Source organism: Apteryx rowi, unplaced genomic scaffold (assembly GCF_003343035.1).
Source record: "Apteryx rowi isolate R43461 unplaced genomic scaffold, aptRow1 scaffold_655, whole genome shotgun sequence".
Classification (NCBI taxonomy): domain Eukaryota; kingdom Metazoa; phylum Chordata; class Aves; order Apterygiformes; family Apterygidae; genus Apteryx; species Apteryx rowi.
Window position 1 is genome coordinate 191,177 of NW_020450933.1, and position 27,939 is coordinate 219,115.

At 50.4% G+C, this 27,939-nt stretch overlaps 1 protein-coding gene across 1 annotated transcript in view; it reads left to right on the forward strand.

Annotated features, from left to right (window-relative positions):
• The first annotated feature begins 30 nt into the window (after positions 1-30).
• The window catches only part of TEX264 (testis expressed 264), a 70,806-nt gene continuing 42,897 nt past the window's right edge, over positions 31-27,939 (forward strand). The window contains exons 1-4 of the mRNA XM_026084935.1: positions 31-75; positions 2,914-2,986; positions 4,386-4,674; positions 13,067-13,288. Coding sequence (XP_025940720.1) covers positions 4,393-4,674; positions 13,067-13,288 — 504 coding nt within the window. The 5' untranslated portion in view covers positions 31-75; positions 2,914-2,986; positions 4,386-4,392. The remainder of the gene's footprint in view (positions 76-2,913; positions 2,987-4,385; positions 4,675-13,066; positions 13,289-27,939) is intronic.

Consider the following 27,939-nt stretch of genomic DNA (forward strand, 5'->3'; position numbering starts at 1 on the left):
GGCCGGGCCGCCTGGGTCCGAGGGGCGGGGCCGAGGGCAGGCGTCGCCTGCTGGAGCCGCGACTTGCGAGCGCGGGTGAGCGGGGCGAGGGGAGGCGCCGGGGACCCCTCGCGGAGGGCGGGCCGCCGGGTTCCGGGGGGCGGGCAGGCACCGGAGAGCTCTCGGGGGGCGGGCGCCCCAGTGCCGGGTGCGCGAGCGGGAATCGGAGGGTCCTCGGGGAGGGCGAGCACCCGGAATCCCTCCAAAGGGGTCACGGGAGAGCCCTCTGGTGCGGCCACCGGGAATCCCTCGGGGGGGGCACGGGTCCCCGGGGTGTCTCGTGGGGATGACAGGCACCTGGGAGCCCTCTGAAGGGGTCTGGGGTGCAGCCGCCCCGGGGATCCCTCAGGGAGGGGACAGACATCCGGGGTCCCTTTGAATGGAGCAGGCACCTGCAGTCCTTTTGGAGGGAGCGAACACTTGGGGTCCCTTTGAAGGAGACTGGGGTACAGCCATCCTTGGGGTTCTCTCGGGGGGGGGGGGGCAGAGGCACTTGGGATGCCCCGTGGAGGTGACAGGCACCTGGGAGCTCTCTGAAGGGGCCTTGGGTGCAGCCGTCTCTGGGGGATCCCTTGGCGAGGGTCAGTGGGTCATGGCTAGGGATGCTGGTGCAGGTAAGTAGTGATGGAGGAGAACGTCCTGGGTGGGAATGGAGGATCCTGTGGTGGTCCCGTGGCAGGGCTGGTAGACAGCAGGTCCTGGCCAAGGCGCAGTGCCCTGGGCAGGAGGGTCCCTGTGGGGGAGGGGTGGACATGCTGAGCCAGATCAAGAGGTGTCACTGGTGGGGTTGCAGAGTGTTGGGGACCGTGGAGTCAAGGAGGGTACTGACCCACAGTAGGTGGTGGCTTGGGACTGACACTGGCTCTGGCAGTGGCCCTGCGGGTGCCCAGGGAGTGATGCTGGCCAGGGCAGTGCCCCATTGCCTGCTGCCTCTTTTGGCTGAGGATGAAGATGTGTTTGGGAGGAAGCCACTGGGATTTCCTATGCTTTTCCGCTCTCATGCAGTTCCCCATACAGGGGCACTTGTGTGAGTGCCCCAGACGAGCCACCTTGAGCATCTCCTGAGGGAGGTAGATGCAGCCGATCTCTCTGAGGTTTTGGATGGAGGGGGAAATTGGCCCTGGCTGATATTCATGTGTTGTGGCAGCTGGGATGAAGGGAGCAGGGGACAAGGCTGTTCCTGTCTTGAGTACCAAATTCTCAGTCATCTGAGGCTGGGATGGCAGGCTGCCCAGGGCAGGGGTGGATTCTCTTTCCACTCTGTTCAGTCCTCACCTGAAGCCATAATCCCCTGCTTGTGGCCATGGAGTTAGCTGAACAGATGCCACAAACAGAGGATTGCAATCCAGGTGCATGGAAGAAGAAGGCAGGGTGGATTAATGGAATGAACAACAGATCTATTTTGTTCCCATCTGGAGCATTTGACACACACAATTGCTTCCAAAGTGAGTAGTTCAAAGTTTTCCATCAGGCGCTTTAAGGAGAGGAGGGAGAGGCTTCGTGGGCTGAGCTCAGCCTGTGACCTCCCCGGCTGCTGCTGGGAACCAGGAAGCACAACACAGACAGGCAAGAGAAGTGCCAGGCTTGCAGGCTGTGGCCACAGCCGCTCTCTGGCTAACTGAGGGGGAACTGCAGTTCTGTAGTAGCTTCCCGTTTGTGTGGGTTTAAATAACGTCTGTGCACTGGACAGACTGGTTACTTGATGGCTTCGTTCATTTGCCTCCTATCACTTTTTTAAAAGCGCTGCTTGCAGCCTTCTCCCTCCTTTTGAGTACTGTGTGTGCTTTCTGCCTCTTGTGTGACTGTTTTGTGTAGGGGAGTGATATAAGCTGTGTGGTCTCACTTCTAAGATGACATTGAGCAGGCTTTGGGCAATAAAAACATGCAGGGCCAAGAGCTGTGCTTTCTTGCCCAGGTGGCATAAAATATTGACTTCATTTTTGTTACTTGTTGAGACTGTTTTGGTCAAATTCTTCTTATGATCTAAAATTCTCCTCTCTTGTCAGAGAATATGGTGTGCCAGGTAGAGGGAAGTCTAACAATTCACTAACAAATCTCTCAGCTTTCTGGCTGTGTACCAGGTTGGAAAGGGATTGTGCAAACTTAGATCCTGTCACCTCTAGTGAGAGCAAATGGCAAATCACATGTATATTGCACATGATTAAAGAACCGTATACAAGTTAAACTGAATCATGAAGAGAATAGGATAAAATAATCCTTCTGTCCTTTGAAATCTATAGTCTTTAACATTTTCAAGTTGACTGATTTGATAGATTATAAAAAAAATACCAAAATGGGTAAATAATTTAAAGTAATAAATCTGAGTTATTTATTAGGCTGACACATGATAGTGTTAAGAATTGAAATGGATCTGTAATTTTCATGTAAGCTAAAGGCTTGAGAGCATTCTGCTTCATGATTACTGCAGAAAAGGTGTTGAGTGCAGCTGCTTGTCCCAGGTTAAGCAGAAGGGGTTGCAAGTCAAAGCTAAGGTTTTCTGGAGTAGCTGCGGGGAAGAGCTGAAGCCAAGGGGGTGAAGGCCAGGAGTAAGATATGCGGGCAGATGCTGGTGCAAAATGCTGTCCTTGTTCAAGCCGTGCCATTGCTTTTTAATTTTCTTTATTCTCTATCACAGTATGTTTGATCTTAGAGTTTTGGAAAGAAATCTTTGCCTTTGTCTTTGTATTCTTGTAAAATTCTGCAGCATGTCTTTTCATGATGTCTATCATTTGGGGAGTAGATCCTTGAGCCCATACCTAGTGCAACAAAATACCTTCAGAATGGTTTGATATGACTTTGTTTCTGAAAAAGATTTTTGCTTTTGGCTTCATGACTTTAGAAGGAAGTAATGATATTTATTTTTTCCTGTTACAGAGACGGGGATCCTGCATCTGTGTAGGGCAGAGATCATGAACTCTTTCTAGGTTGAGCACCTCTGATTTTTCAGGTGAGTAGGTCTGAGGTGCAAACTAATCAAACTGTCCCCAGCTTGACCCTGCTGTGGTGCTGAGATGAAGGGCAGCAGCTGATGATGCTGGCTTTGCGTGCTTGATTTTGCTGTACAGGTTGCCCAGAGAGGTTGTGGAGTCTCCATTCTCAGAGATATTCAAAAGCTGTCTGGACAGGGTCCTGAGCAACGTGCTCTAGGTGACCCTGCCTGAGCAGGGGGTTGGACTAGATGATCTCCAGAGGTCCCTTCCAACCTCAACCATTCTGTGATTCTGTGATTCTGTACTCATGCTTACCTTGGGTAGGAACAGGAGCTGAACTGTGTGTGGTTCTTACCAGGATGTGGCTTTTTTCTCCTTGTAAGCCTGAACAAACAGTAGCTGAGGTGAAAAACTTTTTTGCAGAGGAACTATGTTTATAAAATAGAGTTGAAGGTGAATTGTTTATTTGAATTCTAGCTTTCAAACCTAGCTCCTGTTAGAAATCCCAAAGGAATTTCACAAACAGTCCTTGCTTCAGAACTGTGTTTCAAGGGAGACTGAAATATAAACAACTTTCCTTTGCTATGTTTGGTTAAAACTCCCCAAAGCAATTGTGCTTGGTGGATGAAAACTAGCAAGGGACATTCGCCAAGCTGGTGTATTGTACAGTCAGCAAAAATCAAACAAAACAGGCAGTCTTGGTTGGGGTTTTAAAAACTCTTCCAGATTAAGAAAGCAATCTAAAATAAATATTAGTAATTCATTCCACCTTAGCATGTTGGGGATGCTTTTTCTAGCTGGGCTTTTAGTTGCTGCTTCTGAGACTCTCAGTGTGTTTGGTTCTAGGTATGCAAGGCTTGCCTCTAGACCATCTTAATTCTAGTTTAGCTCTTTAAAGGAATGGGCTTCTAGCTGAAAACTTTTGACAGGGGAGGTGCCTGGGTCAAAATATAGGAGCTGGTATGTATAAATGATAAATTATTTGATTATGGTCCAATAAGCTTTAGCCCAGTGCTGTATACCTGTTTATGATATGTCCAGCGATATGGGCTTCCTGATTAGTTTTTGATCTCTCTTGAATGCAGTGCTGGATGTGAGCAGTTTGGCTGTTTTTTGGGAGATAAGGACAGTGCCTTTCTGTTCCCATTCCTTTAACCACTTCATTCCCAAGAGGTATTGAAGCAACATAATTTGTATCTGGTGACCAAGTTGGAACAGGCTAAGGCAATGTGGGATTAATTTACAGAGGGTTACTGGGGCGGGGAGGCTCAGTTGCTTTTAAACCTCCTTCATACATAAGGAAGAGGAATTGGAAGTGGGTGGTTTTTACTAGAAAAAAATAGCTTTAGAGAATGACTGCTTTCTCCAAGGGCTAGCTTAACTCCCCTCCTTTTTCTTCTCTTCTCTTACCAATAGTTTGTAAATGGAGTTTGAAGCACCAAGCATCATGACTGACTGGGTGCTCCTTGGGCTGATTGGAGCGCTGGTTGTGCTGCTGCTGCTGACCGTCTTTGGTTTCGTTGTCTACTCGGGGCTTTTCACAGAGGTTGTTGTGAGTGCTGGCTCACCACCTGTCGGCAGCATCACGCTGGCCTACAAGTTCAGAGTCGGGCCGTATGGCGAATCAGGGCAACTATTCACAGACAGCTGCAGCATCTCTTCGAAGCTCTGCTCCATTGGTGTCTACTATGACAACCCTCACACGGTAAGATGTGCCTGGTGGAGTCTATAAGTAGCCCTGGCATTGCTCTTCTCATGGTTGGTGCTCAGATTCATGGCTTGGGCTGCTCCTTGATGGTATTCTGGGCACTTGCAGCTTATCCTCCTTAGATGATCACTGGGATTCACACAGCCTGGTCTCCTAGATCTGTAAAGGATGATCTGTGTGGAAAGGTACCTGAGCAGACAGTCTCTTGGGTAACTCTTACTGGAAGGCAGTGGCTGAGCATAGCTTGCCATCTTCTGATAAGGCCTGTTAACAAGTTTTGTCCCTGATTTGGTTATGGAGAAGAGGCCAATGTCCATACTCCCAAGGTTAGCATTCCTTGACAGATGGTCTGGCAGCAGGAAGTGCAGCCAAGACTCCTTTGGAACTGCAGCTTCTACTCTGTGGCTCAAAGTAGATGGTCTCTTCAGTTTGCTATATTCTTATCCATACTCCTTCTCACCTTTCTCCCTCTCCCATGTATTTTTGACTTTCCCTTTAGGCTTTCTGTCTCCTGATGGTTCTTATTGAAGCCTCAGATGGTGTGTGGTGAGGGTATTGGCTCCTGTCTGTTGAAACTGTTATTGCATGGTATGTTTCGGACTGAGAGGTGAGCAGAAAGTTCACTGCCTGATGGCTACGAGCCAGAGCTAAGTACTCTGGTGGATGCAGTCCAGATAGCAATAAGAGCAGAAGAACGTGCAACTTAACTTGCTAGGGGTTAGGAAGCCTGGCTGCTGATGCTAGATGGCACTGGGGGCTCCAGATAACAGCAGGTGGGCATTTGTCCATGGCAGACAGACTGGCTCCCCAGTAATTCTGCAATAGCCAGTGTGACCTTGGAGGAATGCTGTGAGGGAGGAGGGACAACAGAGTGGCTAGCAGCTGCCTGTGCGCACTTGGGCACATGTGCTGGGGTTTGGAGCAGGGCATAGCAATTGGGCTGACAGCTCTGGCTCAGTGCTTCTGTTCTCTGGGGTGTTGAGATGACTGGCCCTCCCTGAGGAACCCTCATGGGCTGGGTAATACCTGGCCATGAAAATGCAGTGCTGCATGGCTCCTTGGAGCACTGTGGCAGGAAGGGATCAGAGGCAAGAAAACATTGAACTTGACTGTGCTCTGTGGAGTTTGATGCCTTAAACTGCTTGGACAGAGGTGTCTTTGTATCCTAGGGCATGACTAGCTGCCTTATATTTATCTTCCAGTTGTTGCTTCTGGATCACAGGAGGCAGAGAAGAGCCATCCTGCAGTGCATCTTCCTTGTCTGGGAAGGCGAGTGGCAAGGGGGACATCCCCTTCTGGAATGAGTTAGGCAGAAACAGGATCTGACCAGATACACTTGGGCTTTTCTGCCTACAAGAAGTGTCTCATTTGGACTGGATGAGGGGTGGGAGTCTATGGGAGTGCGGGTGTGGGCTGGTGTATTTAGGCCTGAATGGCACTATGGCAGTGATCAGAGTGGCCAGTTCTGCCTTTCACTAATTTTACCCTTGCAGCCCATCCTGCAGAAAAGTGACAAAGTCCCTTTTCTCTCTGGGGTCAGTACCCTGATGCCGCTCCCTCTTCTCCTTTTGTCTTTGGAGATAGAGCAGGGCAGCTGATGCTGTTGGGAGGACTTGATATCCTTGCTGAGGAGCAAGGCAAGCTCCTTGCACTGGGCAGGATACTGTGGAGAGCGGCAGTCCACAGTGGGGCCCTTGTGAAGGGTGGTGGCAAGTTTGTGAGGGGTCTCTAGATGGTTTTGATGATGCTTGGCCCTAAGTCTGCAGGTCAGGCTGGGAGTCCCTGGCTGTGATTCCAGGTAGGGAAACTGCTTCCCTCTTGGATCCTTCTGGACAGTTTGATTGAGCTTGGAGTTGCTTTCTGCCCTCAGCGGTAGGGCAAAGATGAAATGGGACTGGAAGCTGTGGCCCCTCTTATGTTCAGGATGGGGCCCGATGAGTTGTCAGGCAGATCCACAGACCTTGTCCTTGTCTGGAAGGGCTGGGTTTGTTCATGACGTGGTGGTCGAGTGATACTTGCCTTATGCCTCTGCCATGGATGTGTTTGCCCCCGGAGATGCTATGACAGGCTAGGTCACAGTAGGGCCTGGTAGTTCTGGGTCGTGCAAAGACTGTAGGAAGTAGCCTTGAGGCTGTGCATGCCTGGGAACTCTGCAAAGCGACAGGAGCCTTTATGTCTCTGAAACCTATGGGCATTCTGGCAAACTTCAGTCTTTGCAACTCTGCGCTCTTCTAACAGAGCAGCAGGAGCTCTGGTAGGAGGTTTTCTGGGCTGATCTGTGGCTATTGAGTTCATTCCCACTGAGCCAAGAGAAACAGCTTGCTCCTGCCACCTCTGCAGCAGATGTCAGTGATTACTCTTGCTGGCAGGGAGGCTGGGGTGGTTGTCCCAGGAGGCTAAACCTGGTAGGATGTGTGGGGTTGCCTTCAGGCAGATCTCTCCTATTGTTACTGTGATTCGGGTCTAATCCCACTCTTAGAGATTTCAGCTTGTGCGTTTTTTGAGGTGTGCCAAGTTTTGGCAGCATCTCTGCTCTGTGCAAGCCAGTCTCTGATGCCGCAGTCCTGAGGGGCTGAACGTCTAGGAGCTCAGGGAGGACATGAGCACATTTCTTCCGATTGCTGCTGCTGGATAGTGTTGGGTGCTCTACAAAGGGGTCTGCTTGGTTCTTATAAGTTATCATCCATTTGTGAGCAGTAAAATGCCAGTGAATTGCAAATGAATGACGTGAATCAGCTTCCCTGGGAGATCCCCATCTCATTGATGGGAAGAGTGAGTCAAGCAGGTGACGTGATTCCTACAGAACAGCACAGCTGTGGCAGAGGTAGGAGGAAAACCCAGGGTACTGCCTTCTTTTCTCTTCTGCGAAGTCCTGGGTTGTTTCCAGCTGACCAGCAAGGAGTGAGAGTGCTGCACTTTGTCTGAACACACACCTCTACTCCTGCTGACAGCCCTTTGCGGACAGTCAGGCCAAGGGCCTGCGGCACTGATAAAACATACACCGAGTGCTGGGAACGAGAATGTCTTTGGGTCGGACACAGAAATGGCTGCCTTGCCTCAAGGCAGATCAAAAAGGGACTGATTTTGGATGGGATGCACAGCTGGCTGCGACTGCTCCTGTCTGGTATGCTGGCTCAGACCCTGAGCATCTGTGCGTCCCTAGGCCTTGGCATGTGTGTGTACGTGCTAGCTGTGGCTATGACAGCGTGGGAGCAGCAGACGGTGTGCGCTGTTGGCGTCTCAGTCTCGGAGGCCCAGTGGGGTGGGATCCATTGGGCAGCCCGCCTTTTCCCTATGGAGGATATTGCCAAGAGAAGAGATGAGCTTCTGCTCCTCCTTCTTAGCACTGTTGTGACCTTGATGTGGCTTGAAACATCCCTTTGCACAGGGAAGCAGAGGCTGGTCCACTCACAGCTGACAACCCACCTCTGATGTTGACCTATGACCAAAAATAGACACTTTTGTCATGGGACAATGGAAATTGCTGGCTGCCTGCTGTGTCCAATGGCATCCCTGGCAGAGCAGGCGGTGCAGACAGGCTTGTGTCCAGGAGGTCCCTTTGAACCTGGATCTTGGTGTGCTCCTTGCACCATCTCCCTGCAGGATTTTGGTGACCGCAGCGGTGATGATGAAAAGGGGTTGGTCCCGATGGGGCTTTTGCTAGTTTGTCTGCCTTGCGCTTGCAGCAAAGGCAGGTCTTGAGAGGAGGGAACATGGGATTTTGAAAGCTGGAAGGTAGCAGGAAAAGCACTGGGTGACAGCTTTCTGCCAGGATTAAGGCAAAGAGGAGTCCTTTGTTCGGAGGGGGGCTGAAGCCTGCTGGTTGGTTCTGCGTCATGCTGGGCATTGGGGAGGCAGTCATAGCCTGGCTTCCCTGGGGCTCCTTGCTGGCCTCTGATTTTCATGCGCTCACTCAAAGATGCTCCCTGAGTGCTGAAGAGCTCCTGCCAGCAATGTGTTAGGTATTTTAATGGACATGATTAATATTAACTTCCACATTTTCTTCCTTTTTATTTAATCTTTTAGCAGCCTAGACAGCTTCTCCCTCCTTCCCCCACTTCTGGCAGGGAACAAAAATAACTCATCAGCAAGGGCTGGATATGGCAGGCAGGTTTCTGCCCAGCTCCAGCCAAGCACTTCTGCTCAAATTTAGCTGTAGGCACATGCTGGGGCCTTTTGCCTACAGTCTACATGTTCATGTGCTCAAAGACTAGCCCCTGCCCAAGTGTTTGACAGATGAGGCAAAGTGCTCTACAAATGCAGGAGTGAGTTTTGATCCTTCCAGGCAGAGCTGTTATACAAACGGGAGAACCAGTCATTTCCAAAGCTTCTCCACTCAGATTTTTGGGGGAGCTGAGGTTATGATTACTTTTACCTGCACAGGACTAATAGATCCCCCAGGAGCTTCTCCCATGGCAGATTGCATTTGTTGTTCAGTTCCCCCTAGATACAGGTGTGTCTGTTGCTGCTGAAACCTGGAGTGTAATATGCTGCTTTAATATTTCATGATCGGACTGAATTCCTGTTCATGCAGGATATTTCTAATTTATGTCCTCAGGAAAGCTGCATTTTGAATGTACACTCTTCTCTTTCTTGTTCCAGCTCTCTATATCACAGGCTTTCATTGGCACCTGCCCACCTCACCTTGAAAGGACAAATTCATTAGGGAACTGCAGAAGGGAAGCCTGTTTTTGACATTAAGTACATACAATAGAGTATTTCCTTTCCTCGCTTGAGACGGGCTTTGCCAGGCAGGGCAGAAGGCAAAACTGCCTTGCTGATGTCATTGAGAAAGTGCCTGCAGGACTGCACGTTGTGAAAAAGAAAGTTAAAAGGAGAAGGGAGGAAGCAGATGAGTCTGACCTGACTGGTGCTGCTTGCCCTGGCAGCTTGTTTTGTTTAATTGATTGCTCTGGAGCTGTAGGTGAATTATCTTTGCTCACTACATGAATGGAAATTGTGTGTTTAAAGGAATTTTATCTAGATTTTCCTTGAGCATCTGAGTGCTCTAGTGCTGATCTCTAATGAAATGCTCTGTAATCTCAGATAAAGCAGTAGTTTCTGAATTATGATGGATATATATCCCTATCAGCAATGGCCCAGGAAGAGATTTCCTTTCCATTTTTGTCCACATTTAAGATTCACGTCTGTGCTGTTTGTGGTACTGTGCTGGTTGCTGGTACTTCTAATGAATTGTTAAGATAATAACCTTCATCCGTCCTGTTTCCCTGGGCCTCTGCACAGGGTCTAGACCACTTCGCAAGAAAAACTTGGGAAGTCAAACTTTTGCCATTTCTTGTTCTTGCTGTTAACAATCTTCCTGTTCTCATGCATGGATTTAGAGGGGGTCAGGGTTTCCTGTTGCTTTAATGGTTGTACTGTATAGCTTTATATCACGTAGTGCTCTAATGGACTGCTCTAATGGGCTGGTGTAAAGCTGCCCTCAGCTGCAGGGATTGCATGGGACTCATCTGTGTAGTATGTAAATGTACATTGAAAAAGCGGTTTGGCTTGTCATTACTGGTGCCAGCCCAAATCTCAGCCTATGTCAAGCACAGCAAACCAGAACTGTTGTTGCTTTATGTGGGAGCTTGATTCATCTGGGCCTTCCCCCTCTGGTCCCTTTTCATTGCTCTTTCTTGATCTTTTTGGGGCGATTCTTCCCTTCCCCTGCCCCAAGTTAGCAATGCTCTGCAAAGCCCTGCATGCATCTCCCTCTTGCAGCACACGAGGACAGCAGTGAGCTGTCTCACACAAGTCTCTTGCCTGATAGATGGTGTTGTTTCTGATAATTTTTTTTTCTTTCTTCTCATTTACATCTGCTTCTATTTCCTCTCTAGGATGGTCCTGTGCTGCAACGTCAAAGTTTTTGTAAGGGGAAGGGAGGGCAAGGAGTCCTATGCGGGATAGGTAAGCTACAGGAGAAGATGTTGCTCAGCTTTAGCACAAGCAAAGTTAGAGGAAAGACTGAGGAGTGTGGAGCTCCTTGGGGGGCACATGGGTATGGAAAGTGGGGGAGTGATAACATGCTGGTCTTGGTTGCACCCTCTGTCTTTTTTTGCCAGGGTTTAATGAGGCCAATTCGAGCAGATTATCTGTCTCCCTGGCTGTTGCTGACACTTGTCTGAACAGATCCTGGAGGATTTTGTCCCCTTCTATGGCATGAGTTGGGAGACCGTTGTTGTCCATCCCTCACCAGCTGGAGCAAAGAGAAGAGAGATGGTTAGCAGGAGGCAGCTGAGCTAGTGTGCTGCCACTCCTGGTTCCTGTCTGTGGCACCCCTCTCTGTCAAGCAGATTTGAGAGCAGGTAGCAGGAGCATAAACACTTCTGGCCTGCTTGGACAGTTCCTGCTGGCCTGCTGCACCCTCCTCTCCCTGCTGGGCTCCATTTTTGAGCCATGGTGGCATGGGGGAAAGGAGCCTTGTCTCTGGAGGCATCCTGCCTCCCAAGGCTGCCTGCCAGCTCCTTCTCCGAGTATCTCTTCGGGGGACTGAAAGGATGGTAGCTTTGCTGGCGGGGGGGAAGACAGCCTAACTGGAATCAAAGGAGAGGAGCTGGGCTCCATCGCAGAAGTAGGAAGGTGCATTGTGTCCTTCAGCAGTACCTCAGGGGAGAGTTACTAGGCTGTCCTGTTCCCTAGCACATCCCTGTCCAGTGCCCCATGCAAACATGAAGCTGGGTGGCAGGATTTTGTTAAAAACCAGAAATGAAAATGTCTGCCTCGTTCAGCACTGGTGTGGAGGCGGTGAGAGTCGCATGGATCAGCACTATGCTGGAACACAGCCTCCAGCACCCCTTTGCCTGGGGAAGTTAGCCCACCCCTGGGCCTGGCCTGGGACCCTGCAGCCTCCAGTCTTAATAGGAGACTGGCATCCCCAAATCTGGAAAGAGAGTATGTTTTATGTTTTGTATGTCATTGGGGTCTGGGACTAAAGGGGATTTATTTCTCTCTGTGTTTCTACTAAGAGCTTGGTGACTGTGTGCATGTCTTCCATGCCTCCATTTCCCCACTCTTAAAACAGCACGCCATATCAAGTGTGCCCCACTCAGGACTGACCCTAGCAGCCTCCAAATTTCCCTCTGGCTTAATGCCTGTGATTCCTCCTGCTGGTGGGGTTTGGGAGGCTCTTGGAGGCAGGTCCCTCTGTGGGGCTGCCCTCATGCTGGCTCTCTCTGGTTGCAAGATGGGAAGAGAATTGATTTGAGCAGGTCTGCCCTGGCCTTTCAAGACAGCTTTACCTGAATGTGTTCTCTGTTTTTCTCCAGGCCTGCTCCCACGCATGCCAGCAGAGCTCCATCCTCCAGGGTGAGATGGAGGCAAACAAGACAGATTGCTGTCACACTATTTTTAAACCCCCCAGAGTTGTGGGATATTCTGCAGATGGGAACAGCAGTGAGCGTGTCTCTCCAATCATGCCTTTGATAGGGTTGGCACTGTCATGAGAGGGCTTTCTGCAGCAGTTGTGGCCCGTGGACCAGCCATCACATGGTGGTGCTCCTGTCCCAGAGAGGTGATCTCAATTCCCCTCCAGTCAGCTTTCTCTTCTGGAGCCAGAACTGTCCCTCTTTGGAGAGGTGGAAGAAGCCAGCTTCAGCCTTGCGCATGGGGTTGGAGGACCTGCAGTGGCTCCCCAGTGCTTCCACTTGAGCATGAGTGGGATTATGAGCCCCTTTTTGGGAAGTTGTGCGGGCACCCTGGGCAGTCTAGGTGTGTCTGCAGAGCTGGGAACCTCTCAGCCACAGTGAGAGGTGGGATGGGTTTTCTGGGATGGAATGGGTTCAATGGCTCTGCTAACAGCCCTTCTTTCCCTCCTTTTAGAGCTCTGCAGCCTTTGCGGCAGGTTTGGATGAAAGGCTTTTGCCAGCAAGCAGCTGAGTGGGGTTTAGTTCTCTGCTGCAAGCCCTGTGGACAAGAGCCTTTGCCCTCCAAAGAGGAGATTAGTGCCTTTCCCCATCTGACTGTGAGCGTGGAAGCTGGGAGGAGCATGAACAATCTGGGGGTAGATCGGTGTCTTGGCTAGGAGCAGATGCATCGTTTGGTGTGCCTGATGCTCTTGTGCTGGACTGCTGGTGATTGCCTTTACCTTGATTTATGTTCCTCAGGTGGGAGCCAGGATTCTCTCCTCTTGTCTCCTGGTTTTACACAAGAGAGAAAACCAAATTACGTTTCAGGTTTTAGGAGAGAAACTCAGCCCATACTGGGAGTAGGGCTTTCTGAAGCTGAGCTGCCAGCTCTTGCACAGCCTGGCCAGCCTGTCCAAGTAAAGGCCATTCAGTTTTTGAAGTGTTCTCTTGGCTGCCACACTCAGCAGGTGGATGTGTGAGGCTTTGGCCTGTGTTCAGCCTCTCTCTTTTTCTGACACTGTCTGTTTGTTCCCTTTGGTCAGGTACCGCCAGAAAAGTGCCGATTTGCCATAGGCCGAATCCTGAGTGAGGGTGAGGCAAAGCCGACGGAGGAGCAGATCAAGCAATTCCAGAAGTATGGCTTCAAGATCTTCTCCTTCCCCGCTCCCAGCCATGTGGTCATGGCGACATTCCCATTCACCACACCATTGTCTATCCATCTGGCAGTCAACCGCGTCCACCCAGCCCTTGACACCTACATCAAGGTAAGCAACTGTGGCAAGAAGAGCAGCACACTTGTTAAACAGACTCTTAAAGGTTCTTCTTGCCATCGGCTGATAGGACTGCTCCAAGTTCTTGTCTCTTGATGTCTTCCCTTGGGCCATGTGAGCAAAATCTCCTTTTGCGATCTGGCACGTAGTTCCCCAGTGGGGATGTCCTCCCATTCATTCAGCTGGCGAGGGTTGGGGAGTTGTCTGACTTGGAGAAGCAAGTTCTCATCTGATGATTTGCTCTGCTTCTCCCTTACACAGAGGTAAAAACTGTTTTCTGCTTGAAAGTCTGGCTAGTAATTATGATCAGACAGGTATGTACACCTTTGTTGTAATGTGTGGTGCGGTGAAACTTCTGTTTCAGCTGTCAGCCTCACCTATGGGGCAAATGTCTCCTGGGGGGAGAAGGTAGAAACGTTTTGGCCCATGAGCTGATGAAAACTTGATTTCAAGCACTGAATTGAAATCTGTGCTCTTTGACTCCATGTGGATCGCATCTCTGCCAGCCTACCTGGCCTTCGTCCTGCAGAGCTCATTGCTGTTTTAGCCCTTGCCACCTTCCCAAGTTCGTGGCTATTCTCCCTGCTTCAAGTCTTTTTGAGTCAAGTGTGGGGCTGCTCTGCTGGTTTGTGCTTGCTGCCAGACCAACTCCAATGAGGGTGTTTCTAAGCAGGGAGAGGATTGGACTTTGGGATGGGTGACACCTGACACAGACACCTTCAGATCTTGGCCTTTCTGGAGAGCAAGAAAAGTTCTGTCTAGTTGTGAGGTGGAGGAAAGGTGACCATGCTTTCTCGTCGGGGAAGATGTTCGGGAAAGGATGGTGCTCACCCTGTGGCTTATTTGACCATCGAGTGCCAGCAATTTCATTTGTTCATGTGGAAACACACTATTTATAAACTTGCTTTTCCTGGCAAAAATCCCAGCCCTGTGGGGGAACTGTGAGAATTTCTTCAGCCTGCTTTTCCTGCAAGATTGCTACTTGGGTGCCAACCCAAGAATTTCAGCTGAGGGCTGGGAGCAGACCACCTTGTCTGCCCTGGCTTTAGACAGCTGCCTGCTGGGACCAGCAGAAGGTGTACTAAGCCCAGGGCGGATGAGACCACTGCTGCCTTGCCCCCCGTGCTAAAGATGGCACCAAGCTGGCAGGGACTGGCATGAAGAGCATAATCTGTGTGTTGTTTCATGTCATCCTCTTGTTGCTCCATCCTCTCTGTGTCTGTTCCTGGAACCTGCCTGCTGTGCTGGAGATGTGCTGGCTGTTTTTTGGGGGGGAGGGTTGGGTGCTGCTGCCAGGCCTGCGACAACATGTGCATGTGTGTGTGCAGAGGGAAGGGGCTGGAGAGGGTGGGAGCATCAGGTTGGCTCAGTGAGCACTCGGCAATGCAGGACTGATGTTCCACTGCTCGGGGAAAGGTCCTGGCGAGCACATCTGTCACACAAGAGATGAAGTCGTTAGAGCTAAAAAGGGAACCACAGATTGTTCTGGGAACACCTGGCAGCTTTTAATGAGAGTGGCCATTTTCTAAATAAAATAAATAACTGAAATCATATGGAAGTGCCAGCATCCAGGGAAGTGTTCAGAGCAAGCAGAGGAGGGGGACCCATCTTGATCTCCATCTCCCCTTTTGTCTGGAGCAGACAAAGTGCTCTCTTTTCAGGCATATGTTCCTCTCTCTTTGATACCACCATCCCTGTAAACTTTGTAGTAGATCTTCAGCTGTACGGGGAGGAGAGATACTGTCAATCTTGGGGAGTTCTTTGCTGTTTTGGGAGTGAAACAGGATAAACACCAAATTTGGAATTTGGGTCCTGGCATCATTCCGTGATGCCTCGCCAGGATTTGCTTTGCCTGTAAGAAATCCTGCCCTCAGGCCATGCCCACTTCAATCCCAGGAGCATGTTTGTAGGGCACATGCCTTTGTCTATCCTAAGTCCTTTTGGCAGAGTGTTGCCACCCCAGATTTGTTAGACCAACTGTGAGGATGGAAACAGAGAGATGAAGTTCCCTGCCTGAGCAATAGCTGGTTCGAGGCAGAGGGAGCGGGCTCAGGAATCCTGCCTGTCCCAGTGCGCTGTGCCAAGGGTGGTGGAGGCTCTGGGCTTTCTGTGACATTTTTGGGGGAAGTTAGGAGGTCATTTGCAGTTTGGCCTTGAGCTGTCTCCTGAGACCTGCACTGGGGGCTTTGCTAGAAGCATGCCTAGTGCTTCTCTTTCACACTGGACTAGCAAGAGCTAGCCCAGCCTAGTCCCTCGTCCCCTGGGGACACAAGGTTTGCTTTTTGCAGGGTTGCTGGGACCAGCCTCGTCCTGTGGCTGGGCTGTGTGCCCACATCCTGGCCCATCTCAGCACCAGCACAGCCATCTACAACTCTCCCTCCATTTTTGCCAGATCCCCAATGCTCTTGTGTCCCTGTCCGGAAGCAGCCGCACTTGCTGAGCTGTGGCACCCGTTTCTGTTAACAGGCATGTCAACACTTGGCTCCTTTTTGCCTGTTGCCGAACTCAGGCTGCTCTCGAGCCCCCAGAGATGCTGTGCACACGCCGGCAAGCTTCTGCACTTGCTTTCCTTCCCGAAGTGGGTAGCTGAGGCTCAGGGACTCAAGTGGCTGTGGCAAGCCAGTGTTCCCCCAGCCTACTGCGCTGTTGGAGCTGTGCTGGCATTCCCCTGCTGGCATCGGCTCCCCTGGCACCTGGTGGCGAGGCGGGAAGGCTTGGAAAGGGGGAAGGAAGGAGGGAGGAAAAAACTTTCATGGAAACAGGTGACCTGTGCCCATTTTGTGATGGGAATGTGGGTTACCATGGAGACTACTTCTCCAAATAGCTTCTTCCATCCCTTCTCTTCCCCCCCCTCCCCGGGCCAGCCTCCCTTAAGGAAATAGAGACAGCAGTGAGACAGATTTATTTTAATTTATTTATTTATTTATTTTTCACAGTGTCTGCTTTGAAAAAGATTCTTTTAATGAGAGTTGTGGGTCAGGCATGCCAAGCGCAGAGATACCCTTGCTGCCCTTGTGTCTCAGTGGGATTTGGGGAGGAGGGGACAGGATTACAAAAGAGAAGAGACATTAAAGGGGCACAGTGGCAGAGATGAAACGCCGTCTCCAGTCGAGAGAAAGAATTAGTTCAAATGGAACAGTTTCCGTCATATGGGAGGACAGCTTAGCAGCCTATTAATAAGGGGAAGGAGTTGAGAGAGAGGAGGTGTGGGAGACGGAAGGGAAGGAGACGGAGGAGGCAGGCAGGGGACCTGCAGCAGGGAGAGGGGCTGAAATGAGGGAAGTAGAAGACTGAAGGTGGGGAGGGAGGATGGAAGAAGAGGAACAGGCTTTGGAGCTGCCCAAAAATCAGAGAGGGGAAAGGGAGGAGGAGAAGGGCACTGGAAAGGGGCTCATGGAGGTGTGTTGGGGAGAAGGAGACAAGGATTTGGGGATTAGTGGAGAGAACAGGACCAGGAGAGAGACTGGGGGGTGATCTGGGATGTGGAGCCAGAGAATCACAGAATCACAGAATGGTTGAGGTTGGAAGGGACCTCTGGAGATCATCCAGTCCAACCCCCCTGCTCAGGCAGAGTCACCTAGAGCACCTTGCACAGGATCGCGTCCAGGCGGGGTTTGAATACCTCCAGAGAAGGAGACTCCACAGCCTCTCTGGGCAACCTGTTGCAGTGCTCTGTCACCCTCACAGGGAAGAAGTTTTTCCTCATGTTCAGATGGAACTGTCTGTGTTTCAGTTTGTGCCCATTGCCTCGCGTCCTGTCACTGGTCACCACTGAAAAGAGTCTGGCTCCATCCTCTTGACACCCTCCCTTAAGATATTTGTACACATATTAATAAGATCTCCTCTCAGCCTTCTCTTCTCCAGGCTAAACAGGCCCAGCTCTCTCAGCCTTTCCTCATAAGAGAGATGCTCCAGTCCCCTAATCATCTTTGTAGCCCTTGGCTGCACTTGCTCCAGTAGTGCCACATCCCTCTTGTCCTGGGGAGCCCAGAACTGGACACAGTACTCCAGATGTGGCCTCAGCAGGGCTGAGGAGAGGGGGAGGATCGCCTCCCTCCACCTGCTGGCAACACTCTTCCTCATGCACCCCAGGATACCATTGGCCTTCTTGGCCACAAGGGCGCATTGCTGCCTCATGCTTAACTCCGTGTCCGCCAGCACTCCCAGGTCCTTCTCCGCAGAGCTGCTTTCCAGCAGCTCAACCCCCAACCTGTACTGGGGCATGGGGTTATTCCTCCCTAGGTGCAGGACTCTGCACTTGCCTTTGTTGAACTTCATGAGGTTCCTCTCTGCCCAACTCTCCAGTGGGTCCAGGTCTCTCTGAATGGCAGCACAGCCCTCTGGTGTATCAGCCACTCTTCCCGGTTTTGTATCGCCAGCAACCTTGCTGAGGGTGCACTCTGTCCCTTCATCTAGGTCACTGATGAAGAAGCTGACCAGGGCTGGACCCAGTTGTGACCCCTGGGGGACACTGCTAGCTACAGGCCTCCAACTAGACTCTGCACCACTGATCACAACCCTCTGAGCTCTGCCATTCAGCCAGTTCTCAATCCACCTCACTGTCCACTCATCCAGCCCACACTTCCTGAGCTTGTCTATGAGGATGTTATGGGAGACAGCGTCAAAAGCCTTGCTGAAGTCAAGGTAGACAACAGCCCCTGCTCTCCCCTCATCTACCCAGCCAGTCATTCCATCAGAGAAGGCTACCACATTGGTTAAGCATGATTTCCCCTTGGTGAAGCCATGCTGACTACTCCTGAGCACCTTCTTGTCCTCCACATGCTTAGAGATGGCCTCCAGGATGAGCTGTTCCATCACCTTTCCAGGGATGCAGGTGAGGCTGACTGGCCTGTAGTTTCCTGGGTCCTCCTTCTTGCCTTTTTTGAAGACTGGAGTGACATTGGCTTTCTTCCAGTGCTCAGGCACCTCTCCTGTTCTCCGTGTCCTTTCAAAGATGATGGAGAGTAGCCTAGCAATGACATCMACCAGCTCCCTCRGCACKTGTGTGTGCATCCCATCATGGCCCATGCCMTTGCTTAAGTGATCCCTAACCTGATCCTTCTCGAGCAAGGGAAWTTCTTCCTTCCTCCAGACTTTCTCCCTGGTCTCCAGGGCCTGGGATCCCTGAGGGCTGGCCTTAGCAGTAGAGACTGAAGCAAAGGCGGCATTCAGTAACTCTGCCTTCTCTGTATCCTTCGTCACCAGGGCACCCACCCCATTCAGCAGCGGGCCCACATTCCCCCTACTCTTCCTTTTGCTACTGATGTATTTGAAGAAGCCCTTCTTGTTGTCCTTGACATCCCTGGCCAGATTTAATTCCAAACGAGCCTTAGCCTTCCTCGTCGCATCCCTGCATACGCCAACAGCGCACCTGTATTCCTCCCAAGTGGCCTGTCCCCCTTTCCGCTTTCTGTAGACTTCCTTCTTCTGGTTGAGTTTTGCCAGKAGCTCCTTGCTCATCCATGCAGGTCTCCTGCCCCCTTTGCTTGACTTCTTGCTCATAGGGATGCACCGATCTGGAGCTTGGAGGAAGTGATGTTTGAATATTAACCAGCTCTCTTGAATGCCCCTTCCTTCTAGGGCCATAACCCATGGGATTCCTCCAAATAGGTCCCTGAAGAGGCCAAAAGGGGGAGCAAGGGAGGGGAGTCCTCATTTGGTGGGGAAGGGTGAGGGCAGGATAGCCCCTTCCCTTCCTGGCAGAGCCTTGGTGCAGCAGGTGCTGCCCTCATTGCACTGGCAGCCTAGACTCCCGGTTGGCTTCAGCTGTAACCCCAGTGTCATTCACAGTGGGAAGCCTTGGGATGTGCTGGAAACTGCTGCTGGGCCTGGCTGGGCGTGAGATGAAAGAGGCTGGGGAGGAGCCCAAATCACTCCAGTGCTGATAGACCTCAAGCACCCTTCCCACAGGTCTCTCCTGTTGCTAACTGATGGGGAATTCTAGAGCTGCTGAGGGCAAAGGCCTGTGGACACGCATGGGGAATATGGCATGGTTTGAACTCACTGGCACCTGGCCAAAGTCACTGGGAATGCCCATTGCCCGGATTTCCCTGGCAGCACAGACACAGCTTCGACACAGCGAGTCGTTGGCGAGGCATGTTAGGAAAAGCTGGGGACTGTGGCCCGGTGGCTTAGTCCTGCTTGCCGTGCAGTCCCTGGGCCTTCTGCTCTCCCTGGACCTTCCTCCAAGATGAGAGTGCATTTTGTCCACCTTGGGGTGCGTCCTGAAACCCAGCCAGCTGCGGGCGCAGCAGTGCTGGCCTTCGGTGCTGTGATACCTTGCAGCTGCTTAGGTTTAGTGTCTCCTGTTCTGTTGTTGCTGCTTCAGAGAGGCGGAGAAGTGATGAATAGGATGACAGAGACTCCTTTCGTTAGGGGCCCAAGGCAGGGACCTGTGCAGAAAAGAGATGGGCTGGTACTGAGCAGGACCCACTGCAGTCAAGCTGCGCCTGCAGCACCCCAGTGACTCTCATCTGGCTCAGGAGTGGGCATTTCCAGGGCACTTGGGATGCAGCCATGGCCAAGGCTTTCAGGAACTGTGAGGAAATGGCTGCAGCCCTCTGAGCCGTCCCCAGCAGCTAAGTGAGGAAATTCTTTCTCTTGTATGGCAGGCTGGCAGCAGCAGTGACTGGCCTGAATTGCCTTTGGAGAAGCCCAGGAGACCCTGCTGGCTTGCTGCTTTGAGTGTGCATTATTTAAGGAGTAGGCTGGGGTAATTTAGTGTCCCTCCAACACATTTCTTTCCAAATAGCTCCTGCCAATACCTCTCCCTGCTGCCAGACAGGTGTGCCCTGCTTTCATGTGTGGGAACACAGGGGTGCAAAGAGGCTGTGCTTTTCACACAGTAGCCCCCCAGCACAGCTGACAATTGGACCCAGGAGTCCTGAATCCCAGCTCTTTTATTCAGGTTCTTCAAATCACTTCCTCCCCTGTACTTCTCTCACCCTTCAGAAACCTGCAGGCTGTGTCGGGGGTGACCTGACTGGTGTACCTCTGCTATTCATTATCCTTGGCCCAAAGCAGAGCAGAGAGGCTGTGCCAGCAGGCTGAGGGTTAATGCACCCATGGGTGTCATGGGGAAGGTGGGAATAGCATTTTTCAGCTGCAGAGGCGCCCTCCTTGCAGTTTGGGGAATGTGAATGAGAGCTTCTGTAAAGCTATTCTCCTGCGGTGGCCGTTTTTAACGGCCCTGCGAGTGGGTTATTAAACCATAACCTCCTGCCATTTCAGAGAGCATTCATTCTGGCTTGGGTTTAATTAGCTCTCTGTGGTGGGCTGTGTGTTTGTGAATCTCTCTGCACCCATGTTTTGCTTCTTGCAAGCACTGTGAGGCTGACAGGCTTGGATCTCCCGTCCCTGGAGCTACTTGGGCAGCCAGAGAGGTGGCTAATTGCATCCTAGGTGGGATGTCCATCTGGCCTGTTACAGTTCATGGCAATGTGCCCCTGGGTTTGACAGTGCGGTAGCCGTCAGGTGTCTCCTGTGGCAGGCTCTGCAGTGACTGGTTCAAACTGGCCTCTTTTCTTGGGAGTTTGGGTAGCAATCTTGGGCCTGTGATTGATGGAGGTTGTGCTCCTTCCAGCTGAGAATGACTTGCAAAGGAGGAGGATGCTGCTCTCATCTTCCTGGTTGCTTCTCAGGTGCCTTTCAGCCTCGTCTAAACTTGAATATGAGCTGTCTGGCTCCGAACTCTGACTCTGTGTAACTTTGAAAAGTGGGATTTCATCTCTTTAGCTGTTCTTGCAAATGCTTTGTGTGGTTTTCAGCAAAACCCACTGTGCCCAGAACAGCCTTCTCCTTTTCCTGGGTTCAGCAGTGGGGTGTTTCCCATCAGATTATAGCCTCCTCACTGAGCTTGTGTGGCAGTGTTTTATGACACACATGTCTTTCAGTGGATGAGTGGCAGCAGCAGTGACCATGAGAGACAGGCTCCTTAAGGCCAGGAGGAATCAGGGAGGCCAGTCCAGCCAATCCCTGGCCTAGCATGGTCTGCCGTGCTCCTCTGAACTACTGCCTGGTATAAGCCACGATGAGTGGTTTAGGAGAGCTCCTGCCCCCAGTCTGGAGGAGTGCTGTGGCAGTGACCCCAGGGTGCTTACCAAGGTGGGACACTTAATAAGTTCTTGCACCAGGTTGCTACCTTCACTGCTTGAAAGACTTGGCCCTTCTTTCTAGTATAAGCGTGCCTCACTACCATTTCTTGCCATGGGATCTCATTATTCCTTCGGCCGCTAGATTACAGAGCCTGTTATCTGAGCTTTGTTCCTCTTGTCGGCTCTGACAGTTTAGGATGAAGTCACCTCTTACCTTTCTCTTTGAAAAGCTAAATATGTAGAGTTTGCAAAGTCTTTCACTCTGACATGTTTTCCAGTCTATTCATAATTCCTGGGTCCCTTTTCTGACCTGTTTTTAGCTTAGGAACATCTCTGAATTGTAGATAGCAGAACTGGACACATTATTTCATCAGCGGTCTTGCTGCTATAGGGTGTTGAGGTTTTCTGACTTCAGTTTGATATTCTCTTTCCAGGAATACAATAGATTTTTCAGTCCAGGCATTATGCTGTAATCTCCGTTTCAGGCTATTGTCTGCCTTGTGCACCAAGTCTTCCTCAAAAACAGCACTTCCAAAAATGAAGACCCTTTATATGGAAACACAGCCTTTTGTTTTCAACCTTGACATTTGTATGAATGAGCATGGGGTTAAGTTGTTCCAATTTTCTGAAAGATCCCAGTAGATTGCTTTCAGGGAGGTGTTCTCTGCTTTCTTTCTGTTCTTCTAGTCTCTGTATGGTGTGTTGTATCGCATGCCAGCCGGAGAAATGATGTTACTGAACCGCTTAGGCAAAGAGCTGATCTCTCCAGGATCCTGGTAGAAACACTGCCCTCAGTAACAAACCCCTTGGTCATGGGTTTGTTTTGAGTCAGCTTGTAATAACTTCAAATATGTGCTAGGGTCATTTGATGTGGTTGTAGTTTCTTGATAAAAATGGGAAATGATACCACGTCTAGTGTCTTCTCTGTGTGTGAATGTGTAGCACCAGTGCTAGTTCATTTATCAATGAAGTTTGTAATCCCCACAAAAATAAATCATGTTAGCTGATGGGACCTGTCTTCCATAGATATGCACTGTTTGGCATTAATTATGCCAATGTCCTTTGCTTTCTGATGATCAAGTCCTGCTGTAGCTATCTCTTTATTTTGTTTTGGTTCAGTCTTTGGCTGATGGGCCTGTAATTACCCAAGTCAGCCTATTTGCTCATTTCAAATACTGGCACAATACAGGCTCCTGACCCTCTTCTACTTCCTAGTGTCTCCCAGCTGATCAGAAATCACTATTTGACATGCAGAGAACTCATCAGCCAGATGTTTTACATGTTTTAAATACATGTTATCTGGATTCGGTGCTTTTAAAACCCATGCTTATGTTAGCCACGGGTTATATCTTCCCATAGAAGAGAAAACATTTCATCAACATCCTCTGACTGTGTTATGTGACTTTTTTCTAAATCCAGAGCAGAAATATTCATTGAATGCTCCTCCCTTCTCAGCGGTACCACAGAGGTTTCTCCTTGTCGGCTCGTCAGGGATCTGTGCTGTTGTTCAGACTCTTTTTGTTCCCAATACAGTCAGTTCCAACCCCCTAAACAGTTTCTTAATGTGAACTGTTTCCTGTCTATAGGGGAATGGAAACCTATGTGTGGTCTTTTACTGCAGCTAAGCTGTGATGCCTGAAGCTCTTGTGAGTGTGTATGCACCTCGTATTTCTCCTTTTGCTTCCCTTATCGCATTCATACAGTTTTCTGGCTTTGTTCATAACTGTCAAAGTCACTTTTCTCCTGGTTGTTATAACAGATTGTCTTTAGAGCTGCTTTCCCATCCCAGCCAGTTTGTCCTTTTGTTTTAAAGGCAAAACCCTGGAACAGGCTTTTTGCTTGATTACGTGAGAGGGGCTTGGGGTTGGGGGTTGGCAGCTAGTAAAATATTCACAAAGAGTGATCAATTATTGTAACATTTTTCTGCCTAAATTCTTTCTTCCAACTGATTTAGTTCATTTATTTCCTGCTTTGTGAACAGAGCCTTTTTAAATACGACCTTGGTGTGTGTGATTCGTTTGGACTCGAATCTGTTTGTACATGGCAGGAGTGCTTGAGATCCAATCACTCGGCTGCAGCTACTGCTAATCGGCTCCTCTGTCCGTCCCTCTGCAGTCGGATACCGAGCTGCCCCTTCCTGCCTCCTGCTTTTCCCATGGGGGTTAACACTTCCTGAGTTGGGAAAACGGCAGCTCTTATTTCAAACCTTGGAATTTTTCCTCCTTGTGTTGAGGATGCGTTACGTGGGCTGAAATTTCTTGTGACAACACAGCATCCCTTCTACCACGCTATTTAAATAGCTGGTCCTGGCACTGGTCAGCCAGTGCTCTGGTGTGATGGAGCTTTGTTGCAGACATGGGCTTGTACTCGCTCTTGAACTTTATGTGTTGGGACGTTGATTCACAGCCATTCAAGATCTGTGAATCAAGATCTGATTCGCAAGCAATACAAGACTGTATTGGCAATGACAGGGAAACAGGCAATATCACTTTTGACAAGAAGTACCTCTTGCCCTCCTAGTGTGCCCATCTGACCTTTCCAAAATGGTTTGTTTTGCGTGCCACTGGGTGAACTATGCCACCTTGCACTGTGTTATGCCGATCTGTCTGCAGTTGTGCTCCTGAAAGAGGCACTTCAGTTCCTCTTGTTTCTAGTATTAGTGTACAGGCCAGGGAGGACTTTTCTCTCTCCTGTCTTTTGATGCCGTGATTTGCTTTGTTCACAGCACTAGGATTTTGGTCTAAATGAGCGCTATTTTTTTTTTTCTGTCCTTTTGTCCTTCCCAGCTGCTCCACTGATTCTCTGGTCTGACCAGAGGGTTTTAAACTGGCTGTGGGCCTGTCAGTGAGGAGTCAGCCCTCTCAGTGAGTATCATTCCTCAATAGTAGCCTTGCTTGTCTTTGCTACCTCCTTTGGTCCGCTCAGAGCGCTGGGGACTGTAGGCGGAAGAGCACCGATCAAGGTTTAGCCCTTTGACTAGGCCAGCGCCACTCAAAGTTGCGTCCCCATCTTCCCAGAGAGGAAAAGGAGCAGGATTCCTCAATACAGAACTTATTGTCACCAAGCTGTGACTTTTCTACCCTCTCTGTCTCATCTTGTTGGCCTGGAAGGACTTGTCCAGGTGATCTTCTCCCTCATTGCATCTGGAAAATCCCTTAGATTATTCATAAACTGTAGGTCACCCTGCAGGACATGTCTGTGGCTTTCTGGGAGTTTGAACTTTGTGTCCTCATTCTTCCCCTACTCCTCTGCCTCAGGGTGACTGTGGGTATTGGTTCGTGGATGTCCTGAAAGCAGTTTGGGGTGCTGAGGAGAGGAGGTGCAGAAGTCTTGCTGGCATCCTGTCTCTCTGGCTAGGTGGAATAATGTAGTTATTGTGAAGCCATCTCTGTGGAGTACCCAGGAAGATATAAGGTTATTTGATGCTGTTGTCAAATGATCCTCATGTAGCTAATAAAAACAGGGGGAAAAAGCCCTTGAGAGTCATAGATGATTTGACTTGTCTAACTTGTATTGATAGCAGAGATGAGACCAGAACTGACAGCATGACAAGGCTGTAGGGCTCTGGGCTTGACAGGAACTCAGACGAAGGATGCGGACTCCAGGGAAAGGGTTTTGGAAGCCTTTGCAAGTGTCTGCCTGTCACCCAGACTGGGCTGTGTGTGCTTTGCCCACTGTAGATCTTGCTAGCCTCTTGCACCTCCTGGCAGCAGGTGGTGCACCTGGGTGCTGTGGCAGCAGCAGATCTCAGCTGCTCTCTGCCTGGTTGTCCCTCAAATATCTCCAGTGCGGATGCAGTCACAGGCTAATAACATCTCCTGCAGGTGGTACTTGGTCGGGGGCGGGGAGGTGACCCTTCCCCAGTGGGATGCGGACACCCTGAGTGGCAAGGGTGGCACAGACATATTTCTGCTGACCTCTTCCATCATCTTTCCTCCCCTGGGGCTGTGGGAAGGAGATCAATGTGCCGTTTACCCCTCAGGCCCATCCTGAAAGAGGCTGTGAGATTTTCCATTTTCAAGGTTTTCCACTTTTGTGTTTTTTGACCTTAGTGACCTTGTCTAACTCAGATTTGGGAATTAAAGACAAGCCATGTCCCTGTTTTTGCCCTTACTACTGATGAAAGCCAGCCAGCAGCAGGATTTGGAAGTGAGTGGGAAGGAACAGGACCCTTTTGAAACACATCCCACTTATATTCCCCTTTTAGAAACAAAAACTATCTCAGACACTGCTGTCGGGGAAATGGCTTGACTGCCTGGTTGGTAGAAGCCCAGGGAACAGAGGGGCTGCTGCATGGGGCTCATGGAAAGCAGCGTTTCAGAGAGGGATCTGGCTCTATTTGTCATATGACAGAGGAAGTTCTCAATGGTGTTGTGTCCTCGTCACCTGCCGCTCATATCCAGGAGCACTCAGCTACACAGTAATTCAGGTCTCTTTTCTCCTTTAGTTTTAGGCACTGCAACACATCGGATGTTTGTAGCTTGTTCCATTGTGAAGTACAGCTTGATGCTTGCAGTGCCTCCCTCTAGCCCGGGGGAATGTATGGCAGCTTGTTTCATGGACAGGGAAACTGAGGCATGGGGGATGTCGCATCCAACCTGTGACGTACTGGTGTGGTCTCCTGCCACTGCTTGTGGCAATAGGAGCTGAAGAAGGGGGAAATGAAGCGGGCAAAGTTGAGGTTGTTGGGTGAGTGCTTTTGCTTAGTCTAGTTGCCTGTTGGCTGGTAGGTGTTGGAAGGCGGTTGTTGGTTGCTGTTGGCTAGGGATGTTGGAAGGGCAGCCTTGGCTGTGGGTTTTTCTTTCCCTGCTGCTCTGCTGGGAGCCAGCAAAATACTTGTCCTCAGAGTGGACGGAAGGAGTGGGTGAGGAGTGAGCACTGTGGTGCTCCAACCTGAGCACCTCTTTAGGGTGACTTGCAATTTCAGGGGATACCGCGTCCATTTTGATGCTGGTTGCCTCTGTCCTGTCCTCCCAGTGGAGAAGGAAGCCTGCAGCTGGGGAATAGTTGTCTCCAAATGATCTTGGTGCCTTTGCGGGCATATACATCTCCTGTTGACTTATACTGACAGCTGGTTTTCAGCACTGCCTCTCCAGCAAGGATGCCTGCTCACTGATAGTTGGCAACCCCCAGCTGCATGTCAGATCACATCAGTTGGTACATTCACAGCAACTTTTATTTATTAAATATTTTTAGCAACAAAACCTTCCTAAAAAGTTTTAGTCGTGTGAGCACCAGCATCACACACTGGTATGTGCAGGAGAGAGAAAGTAGCCTGATTTGAAACACAGGGGATTAGGATGAGAACTAAGCCAAGAGAAGGTTTTTTGGCAGGCAGCTTACCAAGCCGCCTTCCTGAACCTTGTGCTCAGCATCCTCACCTGGCATCCAAGGACTTTTTGTTGGTGTGAGAGCAGTCTCCCGAGTCTGAACTATGTTGCTCAATCTGAGAAGACCCTGGGGAATTCTGTCTGTTCTTTCTTCTAGCAGAGAACCTGGAAGGGGCTCTCTGTTGTGTCAGATCATTTAAAGCCTTAGGGACCTTTAGACCTGTCTCAGGCTGAGTTCCTTAAGCAGAGCAGTTCTGTTTTTAACCTGTTTCTGCAGGGAAATTTGCTCCTCCCTTGTAGCTAATGGAACATATGGGAGGCTGGGCCTCTGCGTCACATCTCCTGCCATTCACAGCAGCCCTCCCAACTTCCCTCTTCTCTGGGAGATGTTTGGCAGCCCCAGGCCACTATTCATCTGCTCTCAGTTTTTCCATGATACTCGCAGACAAGCAGGTGACCTGTGACTTAGCACTGAATGTGCTTCGTGTTGGAGGCTGGGTGCTGCCCTGGCAGAGCTGGCGGTGAGTGACTCGTGCCGCACATGCTTCTGTACGTGTCGAGCTCTGTATGTGCTGGCTGCCTGGGTGCGTGTGAGCATTGTATCTGCTGCTCTGCTGCTTTGAGTTTGCAAGCACCGTTCATCTTGCAGGTGCAGCCATGCAGAGTGCTGGAATGGGCAAGCTGGGGGACGGCTCACCCTTCCTCTGTCTTACCTCTGCTATTCAGTTGCTTGGGAGAGGTGCAAAACCACAGATCCAATGGCATCGCTGCTTTGAACAGAAAAGAGGTTTTCAGGCCAGCTTCAAACTCTCGTAGTCACAAAGCCTCCCTGCCCCTGCCATTTCAGTCTCATACATAAAACTGCCTGCTTTTCCTGATTTCTGGTTGATTCTGTGCAAATGTCTGCTATGTTCCACCCTAGAAGCAGCTTCATTCCAGCAGTAGGCAGAAGGGTCCCAGGCTCAGGCGAAGAGTTTGTGTGGAATACAGGCTTCCAACTGCCACTGCCTTCCCAGGTCTGCACGGCCCCACGTCATGGGTGATTCTGCCACAGTCTCCTTGTGCTGGCAGTAGTTGAGGGTTAGACGCAGTATTGGGATGAGGATATTAATGTCCTGTGTTTGTTTCCCTCATGGTCTTTGTGGAATAAAATCTCCTCTCTTTCTTAAGCAGTGGGGTGTCTGACTCTCCCTTGCCATAACCTTTGGACAGACACTTTAGG